Source organism: Ictalurus furcatus, chromosome 8 (genome assembly GCF_023375685.1).
Source record: "Ictalurus furcatus strain D&B chromosome 8, Billie_1.0, whole genome shotgun sequence".
Classification (NCBI taxonomy): Eukaryota; Metazoa; Chordata; class Actinopteri; order Siluriformes; family Ictaluridae; genus Ictalurus; species Ictalurus furcatus.
In genome coordinates, this window is record NC_071262.1 from 742,186 (window position 1) to 763,679 (window position 21,494).

The 21,494-nt window shown below is 40.3% G+C and overlaps 1 protein-coding gene across 1 annotated transcript; it reads right to left on the reverse strand.

The window, feature by feature from the left end:
• Window positions 1–277: 277 nt before the first annotated feature.
• Window positions 278–20,390, reverse strand: sv2bb (synaptic vesicle glycoprotein 2Bb). Its single transcript, XM_053630946.1, has 13 exons — window positions 19,720–20,390; window positions 9,596–10,168; window positions 5,923–6,103; window positions 5,645–5,796; window positions 5,327–5,460; window positions 4,774–4,863; window positions 4,557–4,670; window positions 4,386–4,474; window positions 3,709–3,873; window positions 3,102–3,235; window positions 2,792–2,992; window positions 2,181–2,340; window positions 278–1,450 (listed from the first exon to the last, which is right to left on the reverse strand). The coding sequence occupies exons 2-13, from the start codon at window positions 9,987–9,989 to the stop codon at window positions 1,267–1,269; spliced, it is 1,998 nt and encodes a 665-aa protein (XP_053486921.1). The 5' UTR covers window positions 9,990–10,168; window positions 19,720–20,390; the 3' UTR covers window positions 278–1,266.
• Between the last annotated feature and the right edge of the window lie 1,104 nt (window positions 20,391–21,494).

Genomic DNA, 21,494 nt, shown 5'->3' on the forward strand with positions numbered 1-21,494 from the left:
GATGGATGAAAACGCAGATTACGGAGAGGACAAACGGCTCAAAGCGTACACTCCTCGTCAGATCTAACACACAGGATGGAAAATTCAGGCTTAAACTTCAGGAAATCGAACGGACGTCAGGATCATAAACAAAACTCACAAAAGACAAAACAATCCTCATGTGGAATAAATAAAAAATGAAGTGTCGTAACTGGCTCAGGAGGCGTCCTTCACGTGAAGGTGCACGATGTTATTATTCTGCTAGTCTCTAGATTCTGATTTGTTGTGATTTCTAGTCTTTGGCGTGTTCTGGACGATCATTGGGCGTTTTAAATTTTTTAAAAATGAATGAATTGATCATTTTTTTCCACTGCACCTTTAACTAACCAGAACCAACGGAGCACATGGTTCTGGTTCAGTTCGAGAGACGATTTAAATGGTCACCATGACGACAGTAAAAGCGACTGCATCCTCATTAAACCCAACATGACGGAAGGGCTCGGGTTAGCTCCGGTCCTCTCTCTGATTGGTTGTTGAGTTAAAAGTTTTTTAAAAAAATGCCTCGTTCATTTGTTCTGATGATGAATTGTTAGACGAATAATTAATTAAAAAGAGAATTTTCCCAACTTGGTTACAGAGTACGACTAACAATAACGTAATATTGCACAGGTTATTAAAAACATTTATGAACATTGATTGATTTATAAGTAAATTTACATATATGTATATATGGAGGGAGAAAAATTGCAATGAGACACACACACAAAAAAAATCCTATTACTGAGGTTATGCGTTGTAACCAATCGGATACAAACAGTGCTGTTAGCCCCGCCCCCTGAGATCCTGCACGAGGTCCTATTTACTCCCTGGTGCCGAAATTTTCAGTACTTTTTGCAGTGGAAAAAACATCCTAACCGGTTTGGGACTCTTTCATCATCGAATAGATTAGGCTTTTGTTCGGCTCGGGTATATATTTTTCATCAAGTTTAAAACTTCTTGATGATCTCGTCTGCGTGTGAAGTGTAAATGTGTTCATGTGAATGATTCGTTCGAGGTGATGTTATTTAACCTGATGTTTATTACTGAATTAAAATCTACAGAGATGGTCTGGGACACCGGGAGTAACGTGGTGAACTCGGTGTGTGAGTTTATTGATGATAAAGATGGGTATTGTGTCTGTCTAATAACATTTCTTATTAGGACTTCAACTAGTGTTTCAGGTTGTTCCTTACTGCCAGCTTGTGTGTGTGTGTGTGTGTGTGTGTGTGTGTGTTTGAGGGTTTCCCATCACAGCAGAACTTTCTCTCTGGTTTCGGGCAGTTTCAGAGCCAGCAGTCCTCCACACACCAGTGCAGCACAGGACAGGAGGATGGGAATGACTTTAGTGACCCCCACAAATGAGGCAAAGATGGAACTTCCCAAGATGGCCGCCAGTTTACACACTGCGTTTAGGACACCAAATGCTGTGGCTCTGTAAAGACAAGGCGGGAGGGGGGGGGAAGGGGGAGGGGGGGGAAGAGTGTTTAACATATTCGTCTTCATTTTACATAATTTCAGCTAAGTAAAATGTTTACTAACTGATCAAATAAAATCTTGCCTGAGGTTTTACTTTGATTAGAACGGAGCCTTACTGAATAACTACGCGTACACAAGATGGCCGCCACGACGTTTGGAGCGCCGCTTGTGTACGTCGTTAGAAACGAATGCTTTGTGTCTGTGTGGTGCAAAACCAACGCACACCGTGGAGGCGCTATAGCAGCACGTGACCCTGTGTCCACAACTAAATAAACAAACTAGCGTTGTGTCACAAATCATATACTTGTGTATTGTTCCATTCAGTAGCGCAGTTACTGAGATCTAACACTAATCGCTTTTCCTATTATTATAGTTAGCGTTTGAAGTCTAAAAACCTCTCATGACTTTAAAGGCTATGAAGAGTTTTTTGTTTTGCGTACCAGTCTTCTGGATTTTCTAGATTAGTTTTCGATTTTTTGAGACGCCGCTCATGACAACAGTCACGATGACAGCCGGAAAGTTTTAATTTCGCTGCTCAAGAAAATCGCTAAACATTTTACGTTTCGACTTGGAAACCTGACCTTCATGGAAGTTCTGGTTCTGACGAGCCATCTACTGTAGTGGCTTGTCAAGGTAGAGTGCAGGAGTGTGGAAAAGGTTTTTGACCTCGATTCCATTGGCTATACCTTTTAGAGGCGGGGTAAATCTCCACGGTGATGACCTCGATGCCGTTCCACGCCGCTACGCTGACGCCACAGAACAGACACTGCAAGGCGATGATGGCCGCCTGACTGAAACTCAGAAAGAGGAAGAAGGTGCAGCCGGCGGAGATGAGCATGGAGCCTCCTGCACACAGAAAACACACAAATACTATGATGTGAGTGTCCGACTTCTTTTACAAGTCACCTCCTGTTCTCGATTACGTTATAGCAGCTATAAACGCTCGTTCCCTCACCAGAATCACTTTATTCCCTCTCTTCAAGTTAATAAGACAAAAAAACAACAACACGCAGCTTGTCATGTTACTGAGAAACCGCAAAACGTAGACTCTGACACTGGAGACTCCTTCCATAAATGTTAAATAAACTTACAATCTCCTTACTTTAAGAAACCTTCACCATATCAGCAATTTTATTTTTTTACGTGGTACATTTCCCTGTTAATATGGAAACGATAACGTATCAGAACGAGCGCATTAATATAAACCCGCGGTTCTAGAGAATTAATCACCACCTGACAACCAATCAGGATCCAGAACTCATCAATAGGATCAATGAGAGGTTTGACATCGACTCACCGATCATTTTAATTCTCCCGATCTTATCCATGAACAGCGCTGAGATGATATTCCCAGGAAGCACAGCCAGGCTTCCCAGGAAGCTGACCAGGTAAATGAGGACATCGTTCTCCTCCTCGAGGTTTAGATGGCAGCCCTTTTTGGGGTGGAGGAAGCTTGTGTTGTCCATCCTGCAGTCGATGAAGTTCTCCTTGTACAAATCTGAGGAAACGACACGCAAACGGTTCAGCTACAGGCCCGAGACCGGAAATTCAACCGAGGGCTCTTCGCACGTCACACGTTTTAATTATTTGACACGATTAGCACTCACCGGTGTTGTTGAAGATGGTGAATCTAAAGGTGCAGTTTTCAAAATACGTGTCTGTAGACCTGATGTCTTCAAAATAACAGTCCTCAAAGAGCGAGTCCTCGAACTTTACAGACTTCATCACGATGCTGATAAACCTGGGCGAGAGAGCATGAAGTAATCACGCACTCGCACGCTGGAGATGGGACATAGTCACACTATCTGTGTTCGGATTTAAAACAAAAGTGGGCGTGGCCTAAACAGAAAGGTTAAAAACCTTTACATTTTTATATGAATATACAGATTTTCCCCAAAATATAAACAAAATAGCAGCCGAGTTTAAACCACCACGACTCTGACCAGGTGGTTACTAAGGATGACGGGATAAACGCTGTGAAGGAATCATACAGCACTGAACACTACTGTTAATGTTAACGTTAATGCTAATGATCGCACGAACAATGATGTTAATATTCATATTTGTGCTCATGCTAATGATCGTGTTAACCCTCATGTTGATGTTCGTGTTCACCACTGATTATGCTAATATTCATGTTAATGTTCATATTAATGCACACACACACACACACATCGTGCTCCTCCTGTTCATCGGTATTCGGTTACTACACACTTGTCGTTGATGTATTTTCCGTCTCGGTGGATTTGATTCTCCAGCGAGAAGTTGAAGTGGAAGTTTTCGATTCTCTCTCTGGGGAAATTCTTCACCTTGGACTCGTACTCCTCGTACTGGAGGTGCTTGATCATGTCCGGGAACCACACGGCTAATCCGTAGTAGCTAAAACGCACAAACTCCAATGTTATTAAGCCGCAACATTACAAGCGCTTTCTTTGCAGTTAGCATCAGTAATAGCTACGACTACAGTAAAGCGATTGCTCATTTCCGAATGTTAGGAATTCATTAAACATTAAAGGATTGTGTGCTGTGTTTAGATGAGTGATGTGTGTTTAGAATTATGATGTGTTTCACTAACATGTTATGCTTTGCTACGTTGTGTATTTACTGAGCTCTTATTGGATAATTGGAATGTTTTTAATGAAATCTCAAGCTAATTGTTGTGATGTTTTGCTAACTGGTGTTTATTTACCAACAGTTATGCTAACTGGTATTTATCTCCTTGTGATAATTAATTAGTGTTTATTTGATCATTATTATGAATTTTATGCTATTTCAATACGGGTTTGTACATCACACGGTAGCATGTTAATCGCGAGGTATTTTTACTGAATCTGAAATAAATAAAGTCTTTGAATAAAGAGCGCTTAAAACCGCTTGAAAGCATGTTTTACCTGAAAGCCATCGTAAACCAGATAACGGCCATGAGCAGAGTAGCGAGTCTCAGATCGTGAGCTAAGAGGGACACGACGTTCTTAAACACCTGTAGATGGAAAAATGCCGTTAGACGCGTCCTGAGTGTAAAACACGCAGCGGTGTATGCAATAACACTGCCGTTCGTTTACCAGTTTGATAAGAGTCACGGTGCGGACCGCCCATCTCTGGAAAGACGTTCCGGTGGAGGTCTGAATCTCAAAAAACTCGTCCTCCTGCGTCTTCGGGGTCTTGATCTGAGAAACCTGTGCAGTGAACAGAAACTCCGGTGTTGGTTTAGACTCAAATGTGAAGTGATAAACCCTGTAAACGGAGCCGTAAAAACGCTCCTGTTAGAACATCACTCACGGTGAACACTCTCTCCGGTTCTCCTTTCGCTCTCCAGTTAGTGTCGTGAACGTGCTTCAGGATCATCCAGGCCTCGTCGTGTTTAGCGTGCTGAAACGGACCAAAATAACGACTGAATAACTTTATTACTGCGGATTTAAATAATGCTGTGATTCAGGGGGAACAAAAACTAATTCAGAAAAAGCAAAGAAAAACGAAAGAACGCATCGGAGGATGAAAAACAAGACAATAAAACAGTTTAAACATGGTTTATTGCTTCATTCTCATTTTATAGTTCTTATCTAAACAAGACGTTTATATTTATATTTACATATGTTTATATATACATGTCACATCTGCAGCGATGCTGTCCCACACATCTGTCCCTGTCTGCCCTTCACTTTCCTTATTTGGTCACTGCTTCCTGTGCTTGTTAACTCATTCTCTCTGCTGATTGGTTGTCCTGTTCCTGCTTCCTCGTTGAAGTCTGTTGTTTTTTCCCCCTGCTCTTGGCAATGTCCTGAGTGTGTATGGCTGAATCTGAGTGCATAAAGTTTGACCTTTGACCCCGTACCTCCAGCAGGAAACGTGGACTCTCGGGCATGAACATGAGACCGATGAGAGCGGCGATGGCCGGCAGCGCACACACCAACACGAACACACGCCAACTGTGGAACTGAAACTCTGAACCCATACTGAAACCCCATCCTGAACACACACACACACACACACACACAATAACTGTACCATAGTGCTGGATGATGTTCTAGAGAGTGATTAATGTGCAGTAACTGTACTACAGTAAGGATGTTACAGAGCATTATTAATGTGTAATAACTGTACTATAGTGAGGAATGATGACTTATAGAGCATTAATGTGTAATAACTGTACCGTAATGAGGGATGATGCCCCAGGCAGTGAACGAAGCATAAATTCCACCCATCATCCAGAACATACAGAGCCAGCTGAGGTGCTCTCCTCTCTTATCCATCTGCAGAAACTCTGAGAAATACGAGTACACGATCGGGACAGAGCCTCCGATCCTGCAGTACACACACACACACACACACACACACACACACATTATTTCATCATTTCCTTGCTTTCAGCTCCTTCTGGTTATAATCATTTATAAACCGAAGTTGCTATTCTATCTCTCTCTCTCTCACCCGAAGCCAGAGATGAGTCTGAAGAAGATGAAGAATCCGTATCCCTGAGCGAAGGACGAAAGGAAGGCGGCGATGCAGTTGATGGTCAGAGCGATGAGCAGACATTTCCGTCGTCCCACTTTATCGGCCATTCCTCCCCAAACGAACGCTCCGAACATCATTCCCAGGAAAACGATCAGACCTAAGGGAGAATGGTCTTTAATGGCGAGGTCTGAGAGGAACACGTACATCAGAGTGGAATAGTTTCTTATACTATATTAAAATATCTACAGTGTGTAAATCTTAAGCAGGTTTTATAATAATCGATAAATTCCTACATTACGGTTGGACTGAACACTGATTCCCGGGTGCAGTGGCATGAGACTAACACTAGGAGGCACATTTTCCTTATTTAATTCAAAGCAGCCAAAGATGATTAAATATATAATTCTGCGTGAAATGATATTTCTTCAGCAAGATCGCACATCGTTACCCGGCACAGAAGAAACGCTCTCTGTCGGAAAGGAACTCTCTCTGTTTTACCAGAGCGAAAGCGTCATTGTTTCAGTATTATATTCTTTTGTGAAATACTAGAGACGGTGTGTAGAGTATTCACAAAATACATTTACATTCAATACAGAAGTGTATCATCTTTATCACTTCCAGCTACGACTTTGCTTTTAAACTGTGGACGGCGGGGCCTTGGTGTTGAGGGGGCGGAGTCATGCCACATTGACCAAGATTGCCATCCCTATGAATACCATTTCAGCACTGAGCTACACAGAGTAGTTTAGTTGATGTTTACAGATTACAGGAAGTCATACTGTCTCCTTTTTATCCACATCACAAGTCGGATTAAGTTCTTCGTGATCCTGTTGTGTCTCCGAAACCCGAAACTAACTGTGCCTTTAAAGAATTTTTTTGTCCATGTCAGGAAGGTGTGTCGTAAGCATCTGCAGATTGTATAGCTCTTATAAAAAGGTGTCATTATGAAGCATAACAGCTGGAAACACTGTCGCAGGTCCACCGTGTTCCCGTCACGCCGCTTCGACTCAACCTGAGACAGCAGTAAATATGAAGAACCATCTGTTTCACAGGAGTTTAGAGGAATTATTTATTTTATTATCACAAGCACACACTTTCTAAAAAACTGCAAACTTATCATACGTTATATTTTATTACCATCATGAAGAAAGCACTGTTTAATTTTTTGTATTTGAAATGTCTTTTGAATTCATAGATGGATAGCAGTGATTAATGGCTGACCTGAACAGGGTGAGAGACTATTAATCCTTAATGCAGGGGAGAGAGAGGGAGAGAGGGAGAGAGAGAGAGGGAGAGAGAGAGAGAGATAGAGAGGGGGATTCTCCCACAGAGAGGAGGAGGACTGACTGATTTGTTCTCTCTCAGTCTCAGCATGTCCATCTGTATTTTCTTTCTCTCTCTCTCTCTCGCTCTCGCTCTCGCTCACTCGCTCCCTCCCTCCCATCGGTCACTCTTAATCCCTCCTGCCAGGTCACGACATCACGACGAATAGAAGGAGGGAGCGATGGACTAATGGAGGGGGAGAGAAAGTAACAGTGTGGGGAAAAGAACACAGAAAAGAGAGAGTGGGTGATAAGATGAAAAGAATTATAGAGAGATGGGGAAAAATGGATAGAGGAGGGATGGATAGATGTTCTGAAAGAAAGGGACGGAAACAGAATAGAGGGAGAGAGAGTGGTCAGAAAAGTAAGAGTGAGTGATTAAAGGAAAGATTTGGGAAGAGAAAGGAAGGAAAAGGTGAGTGAAAGAGAGAAAGAAAGACGAAGAGAAATATGAAGAGGGAAAGAAAGATAGAGGGATGATGTGTATGAGATTCAAGACTCAAGGTCAGATGGAAGTATATTGATCTGCTGAAGCCTTTGCTGACTTGGCTGTTTACACACACACACACACACACACACACACACACACACACACACACACACACACAGAGTTGTGAGTCAGCTGATGCTGTCAGCCTGCCTACCAATTTAGCATTATCACCCGAAACAATTCACACTTTAGGCCACGCCTCCTATAACTCCTATAAGCTATAACACGTTACTGTTTCTATAGTAACCGCTCATTCACAGACACTTATACAACAGACACTCCATATAAACGGATTTAAATTATCACTGATATGATGAAGTTTTCTGTATGAAGATATTCATTTAACAATTATGGACTTAGGGAAGGAGTCTCCGGTGTCAGAGCTTCAGAACAGTCGGAGGTGAAGCTGTAACCAAGGTTACAACATCATCAGGACGGAGGAGTTTACGCTTCTTTGCGCTTTCTCACTAACACGACAAGCTGCGTTTTTATGAGAGAATAAAGGGAGGGCTGGTGAGGGAACGCTGTTTATAGCTGCTATAACCTAAATGACAACAGGAACTCATTTGTTTTGGTACCGTTCTATAACGTTAAATTTACCACATCTCCTCTAAAAATGAGAGGTGTAAGAGGAATAAGAAACTTCTTTTCCTAAAAGCGCATGCCTCATCATGTTTTGTCACTGCATTGTTCCAAATTTGTGCCAAACATCTCTCGTAGTCATTTATTTACTTTCTCCACCAAGTCGTCGTGTTAGGTTTGAAAGTATAAAATTTACTTTAAAAAAAAATCAACAAAAAACATAATTTCTCCATCAAGCAAAACTTTTCTTGATATAAAGTGAAGTATGCAACACAGCCTGATTAATCCCAGCGCAATTAGCTAACTCGACAGCCGTTCCTTATTTATGCTCCGCTTAAATAGCTTCTGGCTAATATCGAGCGCTTGCCAAACCCAATTCACAAATTCACTCGGGGTAATGGGGCAGTTACGGAAATGGACGCTGCTGTAAAATCCAGAAGGTTCCGGATGTAAGAAGTGAGTGAATACTGAATAAACCAATAAAAGCTTGATCATATTCAATATCAAGTAAAGCTAGATATATCTGAATATCTTGGGAATTTGTACTTTTGACAGCGGAAGGTGAATTCAATATAAACTGTTGTTATGCCACTAGACAGTATGGATGGCAAGCATAAGTTCGTTAGCTAGCTAGAAATTCACCGCTAAGTTCCTTATACACACAGTGAATAGGTTCAGTGACCATGGAATCTAACCAGAATGATCCGGAACATTGACATTTACCTCAGATATGTTGTTTGATTAATCAGAAAAGACTCAGAAGAACCGAAATGACACTTTAATTACACTTAGCATCGATGCCTAACCAAATCTTAGTGCTTTTTGTCATGAAGAAAAACTATAGACTGTTGCTAGGCAACTTGGAAATGTGGACAGCAAGTATAAGCTAGCTAATGTCTAACCTACTGGGTAGGTAGGCGAGATAACTTGATAGTAAATTAATTTCAATAAAACAAAACAAAAATATCCTATTAATAATCTCATAATGAGAAATATCAGGTACATTTGCCTTTGTTTCATATATTTTATTATCTGTGAGATAATTTATTGCTAATTTTGATTTGCATAAGTGGTTATGTCACATTCTTACAATATAGCCCCGCCCACATCAACTCTCTAGCCAGAATACAATGGATAGAAAAAAAATATCAATCTTTCAACTGAAAAGACAAAACATGTTTTTTTTTCTTCTGCATCTTAAATGCTACACTTAATAGTAAGAAGCTAATTATAAAGACATTAATGCAGGACTTACCCAGCATGCCTTTCTCTGCGTTAGACATGCACATGTCCTTTTCAGCACTGGGAAGCGCCAACGCCACGACGAAACACTCGACGCTGTCGGCCATCAGCGCCAAGCCGAGCACCACGAACAGACTCCACTGGAAGCGTCCGTGTCCACAGTCCTCTATGATCTCCTCGTACTGCTCCGCCAGGCCGTCGTCTTCGTCCTGATCAGCACGAACCTTCAACTTAGACCTCGGCGCTTTGACCTCATCCGGGTGCGGGATGCCCTGGTACTCGCCCTCGTACATCTGGTCGTCCTCATCGTGACCCTCGGTGTCATCACTCGCCGCGTCTTCTTCCTCCTGGTATTCGGCCTGGTAACCGTCACCATGGTGATAGCTGTTTTGATAAGGGTCGGCCATTTTTGGAAAAAAAATAAAAATTCACAGCAAAGCAAGCGCACTCCTGGACACACCTGATTGAGAGGACACCAGGTGTGTGTTTTCAGATGGAGATGAAGTGTAAAAGGTGTGAACAGTTCGCTAACTCTATGTTTCACTACCTCAGACTGTCCACGTCGATCCAAGATGACATGTTGAACCTGTTAGAGGAAAAAAAAACTGATTTTAATTCAATAAATATCAATCAGTGGCACTGATTATCTCTTTCATAGCTAGACGCAAGAAATAAAACATTTATAACGGCATGCAAGATATCGGAAAACTTACAGTTACAGCGTTAACACTGACTGTTACACAGCGCTGACACTGGAGACTCCTTCCATACACGTTACATAAACATCTCCTTACAGAAAACTTCACCACATCAACCATTATTTAAATCGGTTTATTATCAGTGGAGCGTGCGCCGTACACGTCCCCGTGAACGAGCCGTTACTATAGAAACCACAACGTATTAGAACGAGTGTGTTAATATAAACCTGCGCTACTGTCAGAGCCGCTGTTATATAAAACCTTCTGACCAATCACAATCCAGACCTCACCAGCTCCGTGGTGTGAAATCAGATATCCTCTTGTAATTATACTCGGATTACAGTTGTTCTGAGCAAACAGTCATTTACATTGACCATAACGTTGCCAGATTCCTGAATCTGAAACCCTCATCTTACTTAATTCAATTAATTTCTCCTCTAAAGCCACCTGGCAGGGGGAAGGGTGACATTATGTAGGTGTGTGTGTGTGTGTGTGTGTGTGTGTGTGTGTGTGTGTGTGAGAAATTAAACCACTTTCACAGATGCTGCAAAATATCGATCATGTAACTGATGTAAGCCATTATATGATACACGTCTGCTCCTAACGAGGAAAAAAAGTATATGTGCGCATGAGTAACCGTTCGATAATGATATTTATCCTCATTAGTCGTTCCCACACCTCCGTCTGTCATCCTGAAGAACGACAAACATTTCAAGCCTAAAGAGGCGAGAGACGAATGGCTGATGGAGATTTTCACGTTTCTGGACAGGAGAGGAAAACTGTGAGATTATGTAACATTACAGAGAGGGGATAAAAAAAAGAAATCTGTTTATCTATCTGTTTGTCTTTGTCTTTCAATCTTCCAGCTATCTCTTCTTTTCTTTTTATTTTCCCCTCAAGGGTCTTAAATAACGCTCCATTCAATACAGCAGGGAATTTGGGATTTTCAGGCTCGGAATCTCTTCCTTCCCGCCTCAGAGCGTGCAACTGCTTAATGTCAGTGAGGTTCAGTAAACTATTGCCTGTGTGGCTTCTGTGTGGATATAAAAAGCTCTCGGATCGCTTTGGTCCTCTTAGTTTCCAGTGAAGGGAAATTGTACATAATGCTGCAGCGTACAAAGACGTTCTACACAACTGTGTGCCTCCAACTATGTATACGAACCACATACGGGTGTGATGCTCAGGGGTGCACATACTTTTGGCCAAATAGTGTGTCTATTGTGTCTCTTCGCTAACTGCGCATAAATAATTCGATCTTATTTATACATTTATCAAATTCAGAGATAACCCATGCAGGTATGACCTTGCTCAGGGCGTCTGTGTTTTTCTGAGGAGACGCACTGGAAGGTTTTTCGATCCGAACTCGGGAAAGCACTCTGGATTGCGTCACTAGAGCCGAGGGGGCGGGGCTAAAGGTGACGTGAAACTGCGATGTCACATGAGATTAACTTGACATTTTTTTCAGGAAAGAAATAACAAATAAAAGAAAGTCGTCTGTAGTTTTGATTAAATATTACAGACTCACGTTTGATTAGAGGTCTTTGTTTAGTTAGTTGGTTGATTAGTGTAGACAATTAGCTAGCATGTTATTAGCTAGCATGTTATTAGCTAGCATGTTATTAGCTAGCTACTGAATATTCTGCAGTAGAGTAAAGTTAAGTCGTTCTCTCTTTTCTCCAGACTCTGTGTGTGTGTGAAAACCATCCAAACCGTCTCAAAGCTATTTTCGTTTTCTCGACCACTGACCGTTGTTTAAAATAATTTCTAGTTCGTAGCGGCCCTATCAGACACCAGCGTCTGCAAGGCTGAACTTCTTGTTGCTGTTTTTGTTCCTGTCTGTAAGTGCAGCGTTGCGTTTTCTCACCGTGCTCAATAACAAAGACAGATCAAGGTCAGGACTGGAGTGTGTGTGTGAGAGTGTGTGTGTGTGAGAGTGTGTTATTGTGAGCCAGTTTTATACACGAGCATGAGCTCTACACAAATAGAGGAGAGGTGCAGAAGTTTGAAGAACAATGCTGATCCTACGCTCTGTTGGCTCTCTCTCTCTCTGTGTGTGTGTGTGTGTGTGTGTGTGTGCATGAGTGGGTGTGTGTGGGTGGGTGTCAAGGCTGCATTGCATCTGCCAAAAGCTTGTGGGACTTCCAGAAAGAGAAACTTTACAGAGGACAGGAGGAGAGGAGGAGGATACACACACACGCACAGCCCACATCAGCCTTCACAAAGCATTTTAACATGCATTGGTGTTATTAATCTTGCCTGAATTTTAGCTCATAATTACATTCAAGTCAGAAAACTTTTTTTTTAATATAGAATTTAATAATCAATAGTTTAATAATTAAACATCTAAATATTTGTTACTTTATTAGTTAATTAATTAAGCAATTTAAGAAATCAGTCGGAAGGGACACACTCCTTTACAAAAATTCAGGATATTCCCTGTTTTATTATTAAGTATTAATTAGCGAAAAATGTTATTATAAAATTACTACAATTTATAAGTTCATTCCTCAATGTTAATACATTAATACATTACATATATTTAAACAATATTTATCCATGAATTCATCACTAATGAATCATTCCTCTTTATTAGTAAGATAAGGGGAGCGACAATTCTTAAACTACAAATTGCAAAAATATTGTGATATAAGTAATATATTTAGTTATGATGATATATATATATATATATATATATATATATATATATATATATATATATATATAAAATTGTGGGGAAAATTTCTGAATATTCACAACAACATAGACATGAGCTAGGTATTTACAGAGGCTAACAATTTATCCAGATAGCACGCAGCTAAAATGTTTAATAGTGACATTGTGAAGATATAATGAGTGTGGAAATGAGACAGAATTATCCGGAACGTCGACATTTACCTCAGATTTGTTGATAAATTACTGAAAAAAGACTCAGATCAACCAAAAATACACTTTGATTGCAGTTAGCATGAACCGCTAATACAACAGCTACAGTATAAACACCACAAGAGTGTGTCGTTCATGTGTGAACTGAGCAGAGTTATTTATCATATTTGACGTATTTTCTTCTAATTTCTCGTGTGACTGTGAATTATTTTGAACACTCGGGTTTATTTAGCACGGTCTCGGAGCTTTGCTCATGTATCTGGGCTGCTTGCACTCGCTCCCTCGACGGCTCCGTCTCAAACACACTGCAGGTTTCCCAACACGGATCTGGGTCACGTTCTGCTGCATCTTTTTATTTATTTAAAGAAAGAAACTTTAGGGTGGACGTGTACACAGTGTGAGGATTTATCAGTGCTGCAGTATATCCTGATAGTGAACTTTATATATAAAATATTAGCTAGCTAATGATATAATATGAATAATAAACTTTCTTTATATAGCAACTTTTGTACATTAAAATGCTGTGTTTTACAAATAAAAAACAATAATTAAAAAAAAGTAAAAAAAAAAGAGAGAAACATTAAATAATAGAAAGGATATAAATATGAATACTGTACTTCTACAAATGATAATAAAGTAGCCATAATTAAATATTACAATAAAATAATTATAACCAAGATAATTAAATATTATCTAAAAAAAATTCTACTAAAATTTACAGTTAAACTCTAGAGTTATTTTTAAACCGTTCACATGTCCGTCACTTTTACGCGTAACTTTGAGAAACAATGTGTTCAGCATTGACCTTTTACTTATTACTGTGAATTAGCTGTTATTGTAGCTACAAAAATGTATAACTGTCATGTTAGTGCCGAAATCAGTGCAGGACTACACTACCCATCAGCCCCTTCACATCACATGACTTCACTGATCACACACACCTGTTCCCTATTGCCCTGAATGAGCACGGTTATTTAAGTGCTAGTTTTTTTTTATATATAACTTTCGTTATTAGCATTTGTCTGTATGTTAAATGAAACTTCTTATACTGAGACACTTATCATTACGGTAATGCTAAAGTGTCACCATGACAACTAACATTAGCACGCTAAGCACAAATCGGGAAATACGATTGTATTTGATAATGTTATAACATCACACTTTAAGTCTTCCCTGTAAGCATTTTTGTTTTGTTTTATTGCTGTTTGTCATTTAGGGGATTCAGGAAACAGAATCAGTAAATATGAATCATTTTCATTCATCTATTGTAGATATTTCTGCTATAAAGTGCTTTAAAATGTATTTATTTTTCATTATAATCAACATGATGAAAGTCAGATACAAACGAATACGCTTCGGAGCGAAAACAAGAAGAGCCGACTCCAAAACAGCAGGAAAAGTGAAGTTCAGACACGGTCTTCCCTTCATATCTCGCTTAGTCATGTTGATGTGTGTGTGTGTGTGTGTGTCTGTGTGTGTGTGTGTGTGTGTGTCTGTGTGTGAGGTTATCATTATGATGATCATTTTCAGGGTTATTGAAAAAGTGCTCTATAAAGGAGTTGTAATATTGATTTATTATTACAAAAGTCGTGTGTAAAGAAGGTCAGAACTCTGATAAACAAAATGACAAAGAAAGATGAAATGTGAGGAGAAAGAAAGATAGAAAGATAGATAGAGAGATAGAGAGAGCGAGAGATTGTAATGTGGGAGGGAAATCAGAGATGTGATGTTTTTTTAGGCCAGCTGCAATTTAATCCTGCTTAATACTGCGGAAATTTCATTCTGTCCACTGGCTGCTGAAAGCTTTAGATTGAACTCTCTGTCTTTCCATGTGTGTGTGTGTGTGTGTGTGTGTGTGTTACAACAGAGCACTGAACCCTCCTCCATCATCTCGTATTACCATGTCCACCATGACGAGAGGATGGCAGCCGATAAAACGGAGACGATCAGAGCCTGCGATGTGATTGGCCGAGGAAAGGAGTGTCTGCTTCCTGTTTTGCTCGGTTTGGTTCCGTGCTTTCTTTGGCTTTCTGACATGATAAAAAAAATCCCTTAGTCATAGTCTTAATCCTTAAATTATTCTTAGATTTAGTTTTGATTTGATTGCTTTACTACAGCAATTTATATCAATGGTTCAATACTGAACCATTTTAGACAATAAAAAATACTTGTTTTTAGTCCTTTATAGCTGCTGCTGTAATCATAAAGACTGTTCTGTTGCTCATCCCAGGACTTTTTATCACTCTGAGTCGTATTCAGAGTCGAGTTAAGCACTCGTGAGGATTTAATACTGAAATTACACACATTAGACCGGAACTGCAGACTTCAGAAGTTACATGAGAGTTGCGTATATGGGGGCGGAGTTTGTCTAAAACAGGGGCGTGTCTAGGTTTAGCTCGATTCTGATCTTGAACTTAAGCACAGGTTTCTTTGCGTGATATCAGCTCGAGTGAGGAACGGTGTTAAGTCCAGCGCCACCGTCTGACTGTTCGATGTAACTATATGTAATATGTCATGCTGAAATTTATATTCTGGCTGTAAATGCACTCACACGCACTGTGGAATGTCATTCGAGGACATAAATATCACACCTTTAATTAATTTTCCGCACAGACGGTCATCAGAGGAGACGCACCTTAATATTGTGGGAATGAATAACTGTCAGAGCACGATGTAAAAACAGTAAATAAAATGTATAATAATGGAGCGCGCTGGATCAAGTGCTGTTCTACTGTACGCGCTGCTGAATAACGAGTGTGGAAGCCATTTTGTTCAATTAAACCCGTGATTAATGTCATAATTACAACTAGCGCTATTCACGCACTCGACTCAACAGGCATCATTTGGCCAAGTTCTGATTTATTTATTGATTTTAATAATCGTATGCGAACTATGTGATCATCTGAATCTTATTCTAACATGTAACTCCGCCTTCTGAATTTAGGCCACGCCCCCTATCTCAGTCTGGCCCTGGAGTTGAGTGAGACCAGAAATTTGTGGCTGGTACAAATCGCTTTTGTGATGTAATACTGCAGATGGCTGGAAATGTTATGGCATCAGTCTGTTTATTGTAAAATGGTTTGAAATCACTAGACAATCACACACACACACACACACGGAGCAAATGGGATAGATAAATAAAAAAATTGAAAGGTCCATTAAGCAGAATAGGAACTGTTACATGGCCAGGCCTGGCTTGTATATACTGACTGCAATGCTCAGTGAAACACACACACACACACACACACACACACACACACACACACACACACCCTGGCACAATTTGCTAGCCGTAACTTATTGTTATTGATTCTGGCTGCGCCCATTCCACAGCAGCAGACACATAAAGTTGCAGTCACGATGAGAGGACTCTTCAGGGACTAGGTATTATTCCAGAGAACAGGAAACTGAACGGAATGTTGACATATAAATGTTGGAGTAGGAAAACTGGAATAAATAATTTTGGGGGGAAATTAATTTAAATGGGGAAAAAAAAATCCATTTAAATTTTAAGACGGTTTTCCTGACCTGATTTCTGTTATGGATTTGGTAAAGTGGTCAATGAATTTTTAAACGCTATTTTATCTATTTATTTATTATTATATTTTTATTTATTTCTTTTTTTTTTAAAGTGCTATTTTATAAGTGCTGTTTTTTCCCCACCTTGGGTGAGATATTACATTTATTTTTATTAGCTGTGACTTGTGCTCACTAATAAAAGATGTATTTATTTCTATTTATACGTCTCCTCTAGTATCAGGTCATCCTGCCTACATAACAGCTCATTTATATATGATAAAGAAAGAAAGAAAGAAAGAAAGAAAGAAAGAAATGTAGTGTGAGAAGTGAAATAGGAGTAAAGATTGTATGTGCAGGGCTTCACCTCTCTTCTCACTACAAACCTTTCTCTAAATGGATTGCTATAGACCCGCTGTTTAATGGAGAAGCCAATGACCTGGTCGCTGGCCAGTAAATCAGTGTGTATCGCCTCGGAAAATCACTCGGAAATGAACACCAGGCACAGACTGTACCAACGCAGGCTCTGACGAGACCATTACCTCAATCTACAGCGTGCTAGTGCCTGCCGTTCATTTCCCGAGTGACTAAAAGGCTACACACGTTTAGTCTGCGTAACGCCATGGCACGATCTGTATCTGTATTTGGATCTAAACCCAAAATGGGCGTGGCTTAAAAAACTGAATTTACACCATGAAGCAGGAAGTGTGAACAGGACGTTGTTTGGAATTTGTTCTAACTTCAAAATAGTTGATCTTTTATGTAAATGTAAAAAGGTCAGTATTGTCTAACTGGAGCTTCAGATCACGGAGAGGAAACATTACGGTGTGTAATTTACTGAAAGTGAATCTGAATTTTTTTCATTGTTGGTAAAACTGTGATTGGTTCTCCTAAAGACGGCAGAAAAGTCAACATTAATCAGGACGATTCGTGTCATCCTTGTGTTTGACCAATCGGTGATCTGCACCGTGTATAGCTCCGCCCACATGCAAGAAGGAGCACCGAATTGAGCACATGTACGTCTATGTCTTTATTTTAAAACTTTATTTAAGGTACACATGGATCACTTTTGTACCTCAGGGAGAAAATGTACCTGAGAAATTCCTTTTTTCCCTGACAGTGCTTATATTCAGCATCGTGCATTCAGCGGTTTACAGTGAGGAGTCACCTCCGTCCCCTCCGTCCCCTCTGTCCCCTCCGTCACTTCCTCCCCTCCGTCCCCTCCGTCCCCTCCGTCACTTCCTCACCTCCGTCCCCTCCGTCCCCTCCGTCACTTCCTCCCCTCCGTTCCCTCCGTCCCCTCCGTCACTTCCTCCCCTCCGTCCCCTCCGTCCCCTCCGTCACTTCCTCCCCTCCGTCCCCTCCGTCCCCTCCGTCACTTCCTCACCTCCGTCCCCTCCGTCACTTCCTCCCCTCCGTCCCCTCCGTCACTTCCTCACCTCCGTCCCCTCCGTCACTTCCTCACCTCCGTCCCCTCCGTCCCCTCCGTCACTTCCTCCCCTCCGTCACCTCCGTCACCTCAGTCCCCTCAGTCCCCTCCGTCACCTTAGTCCCCTCTGTCACCTCCGTTACCTCCGTCCCCTCAGCCGGAGGTTCTTCCATTCTTACGCTCGAAAGCAATAAAATAAGATAAAAGTTTCTCAGGTCGGAGTAGCAGTGAAGATTATGGGCATCGTGACACTTTACGTAATTACACCATCATTAATGCGAACAAAGTGTTTTACACCACAGCGCCGCTGAATTCTGGATCGTGATTGGCCAGAATTAATTCTCTATAACAGCGGCTCTGACAGTAGCGCAGGTTTATAATACACGCGTTCTAATACGTTAATGTTTCTATAGCACCTGCTCGTTCACAGTGTGACGAGAAATGTGTTTATGTAACATTTATGGAAGGAGTCTCCAGTGTCAGAGGTGAAGCTGTAACTGTAAGTTTTCCCACATCTTCAGGACAGAGGAGTTTACGCTTCCTCACGGTTTCTCTGCAACACGAGAAAATATGTTTTCTTCTCTCTTATTAACGTGAAGAGAAGGAATAAAGAGAGAATAGAGAGAGGGAATAAAGAGAGAGAATAGAGAGAGGGAATGAAGAGAGAGAATAGAGAGAGAGAATAGAGAGAGGGAATAAAGAGAGAGAATAGAGAGAGAATAGAGAGAGAGAATAAAGAGAGGGAATAAAGAGAGAGAATAGAGAGAGAGAATAGAGAGAGAGAATAGAGAGAGAGAATAGAGAGAGAGAATAGAGAGAGAGAATAGAGAGAGGGAATAGAGAGAGGGATGGTGAGGGAATGAGTGTTTATAGCTGCTATAATGTAAGCCAGAACAGGTACTGACTTTAAATAGCATTAAATGTAACTATAAATGGATAAAAATTATGATGCCATCCTTTAATAAATAGAAATTGTAATTGTTGCCAAATTGCTGTGGCATAAAAGGAATAAAACAATCGTGGATGTGCTGTTAGAGGAAAACAACAATAACAACAACAACAACAACAACAACAACAACAACACACATCATTAACAGAATCAAATTCAGAATTTGATTCAGAGTCGTAATCAGAACGGAATCAAATCAATTGAAATTGGATATCTGATTATATTGTGTACACACACGCTCAGTGGAAAGTGTGTATTATATAATGAATCCTATTGCAGTGTAATCAGAGGAACCTCATTGATTATTTCTAAAAATAAAAATCTTTACATCAGAGTAGATATAGGAGCTGCGTCATGTTCTTAAACGGATCAGATTCATCATATGCAAATATTTGTATGTATTCTTCATCTTCCTGAAATTCCCCATCAGCACTTTAACGAGCTGCTGTTCGTCTTTAATATTTCATAAACTTTGCATTAGCAGGAGTGATTCCTACCCTACAGCAGCGCTCTTACACACCGCCCGAGCTCCGAAACACCACTCTGACTGCAACACACACACAACGAACACACACACACACACACAAATAACTCACACACACACAAATAACACACACACACAAATTACACACACACAAATAACATGCACAACTTTTTCTTACCGTACATTCCGCTCTCTCAGCACCGAAATCTCAAATATTTCCTAAAATAGCTCCAGGGAGCAGTAAAAATATCCAGTGTGTGTGGGTCTGACACACACATCACACACACATCACACACACATCACACACACATCACACACACATCACACACGGTGCAGGACTCTTCTCAAATGGCCAGAACAGGAGGATCAGAGCACAACCACCCTCTCTCTGTCTCTCTCTCTGTCTCTCTCTCTCTGTCCCCCCACCCCACTGCCAAACCCTGAGAGAGGGAGTGGCTGTGTGTGTGTGTATGTGTGTGTGGAGAGAGAGAGGGATGATAGTGGGATGACAGATGGGCGATGCAGGTTGGGGGGCAGTGGGAAGAGTCTGTGTGTGTGTTAACAATGTTGACTTTATTAAAAAGAAAAGAATATCTATCTATCTATCTATCTATCTATCAGTCTATCTATCTATCTATCTATCTATCTATCTGTCAGTCTATCTATGTATGTATCTATCTATCTATCAGTCTATCTATCGATCTATCTATCTATCTATCTATCGATCTATCTATCTATCTGTCAGTCTATCTATGTATGTATCTATCTATCTATCAGTCTATCTATCTATCAGTCTATCTATCTATCGATCTATCTATCTATCTGTCAGTCTATCTATGTATGTATCTATCTATCTATCAGTCTATCTATCTATCAGTCTATCTATCTATCGATCTATCTATCTATCTGTCAGTCTATCTATGTATGTATCTATCTATCTATCAGTCTATCTATCTATCAGTCTATCTATCTATCAGTCTATCTATGTATCTATCTATCAGTCTATCTATGTATCTATCTATCTATCTATCTATCTATCTATCTGTCAGTCTATCTATCTATCTATCTACAAAATACTTGACAAAAAACAGCTTCATTTGAAAAAGTAATAATTTTATTCACTGAGAGTAATGTTAGGTGTAGATTTATTTAGTCATTGTGTGTGTGTGTGTGTGTGTGTGTGTGTGTGTGTGTGTCTGAGGACAGGTTAATTGTATTCTCATTAACATTGTCTTCTCTACAGAAAACCCCCTGATGTAGAGCTCTTTATGTTAATAATATGGTTATTAATGTTAATATTCATGCTGATCACGGTGTTATTGCAGGTGTTATTACAGGTGTTATAATGGTGTTATTACAGGTGTTATTACAGGTGTTATTACAGGTGTTATAATGGTGTTATTACAGGTGTTATTACAGGTGTTATTACGGGTGTTATTACAGGTGTTATTGCAGGTGTTATTACAGGTGTTATAATGGTGTTATTACGGGTGTTATTATGGTGTTATTACAGGTGTTATTACGGTGTTATTACAGGTGTTATTACAGGTGTTATTGCAGGTGTTATTACAGGTGTTTAATGGTGTTATTACGGGTGTTATTACGGTGTTATTACAGGTGTTATTATGGTGTTATTACGGGTGTTATTACGGTGTTATTACAGGTGTTATTACGGTGTTATTACAGGTGTTATTACAGGTGTTATTACGGGTGTTATAATGTGTTATTACAGGTGTTATTTCAGCTAAGGGTAATAAATGTACTGCAGTGTGTGTGTGTGTGTGTGAGAGAGAGAGAGAGAGAGAGAGAGAGAGAGAGAGAGAGAGAGCGAGTCTGTACTGAACCCCCCACCGTGGAGCTGAATGGTCTGATCCAGGGTTAAACCATTATTACATACAGTGTGTTATACTGTCTAATCCCAAACCCCATCCAATTCACAAATCTATCTATCTA

Coding starts and splice junctions, on each gene's coding strand:
- sv2bb (XM_053630946.1), bottom strand. CDS start 9,989: ATGGCCGACCCTTATCAAAACAGCTATCACCATGGTGACGGTTACCAG. Junction 6,104..9,595: donor CGCAGAGAAAGGCATGCTGG/GTAAGTCCTGCA, acceptor ATTCTCCCTTAG/GTCTGATCGTTTTCCTGGGA. Junction 3,874..4,385: donor TGGTTTACGATGGCTTTCAG/GTAAAACATGCT, acceptor TGTGCGTTTTAG/CTACTACGGATTAGCCGTGT.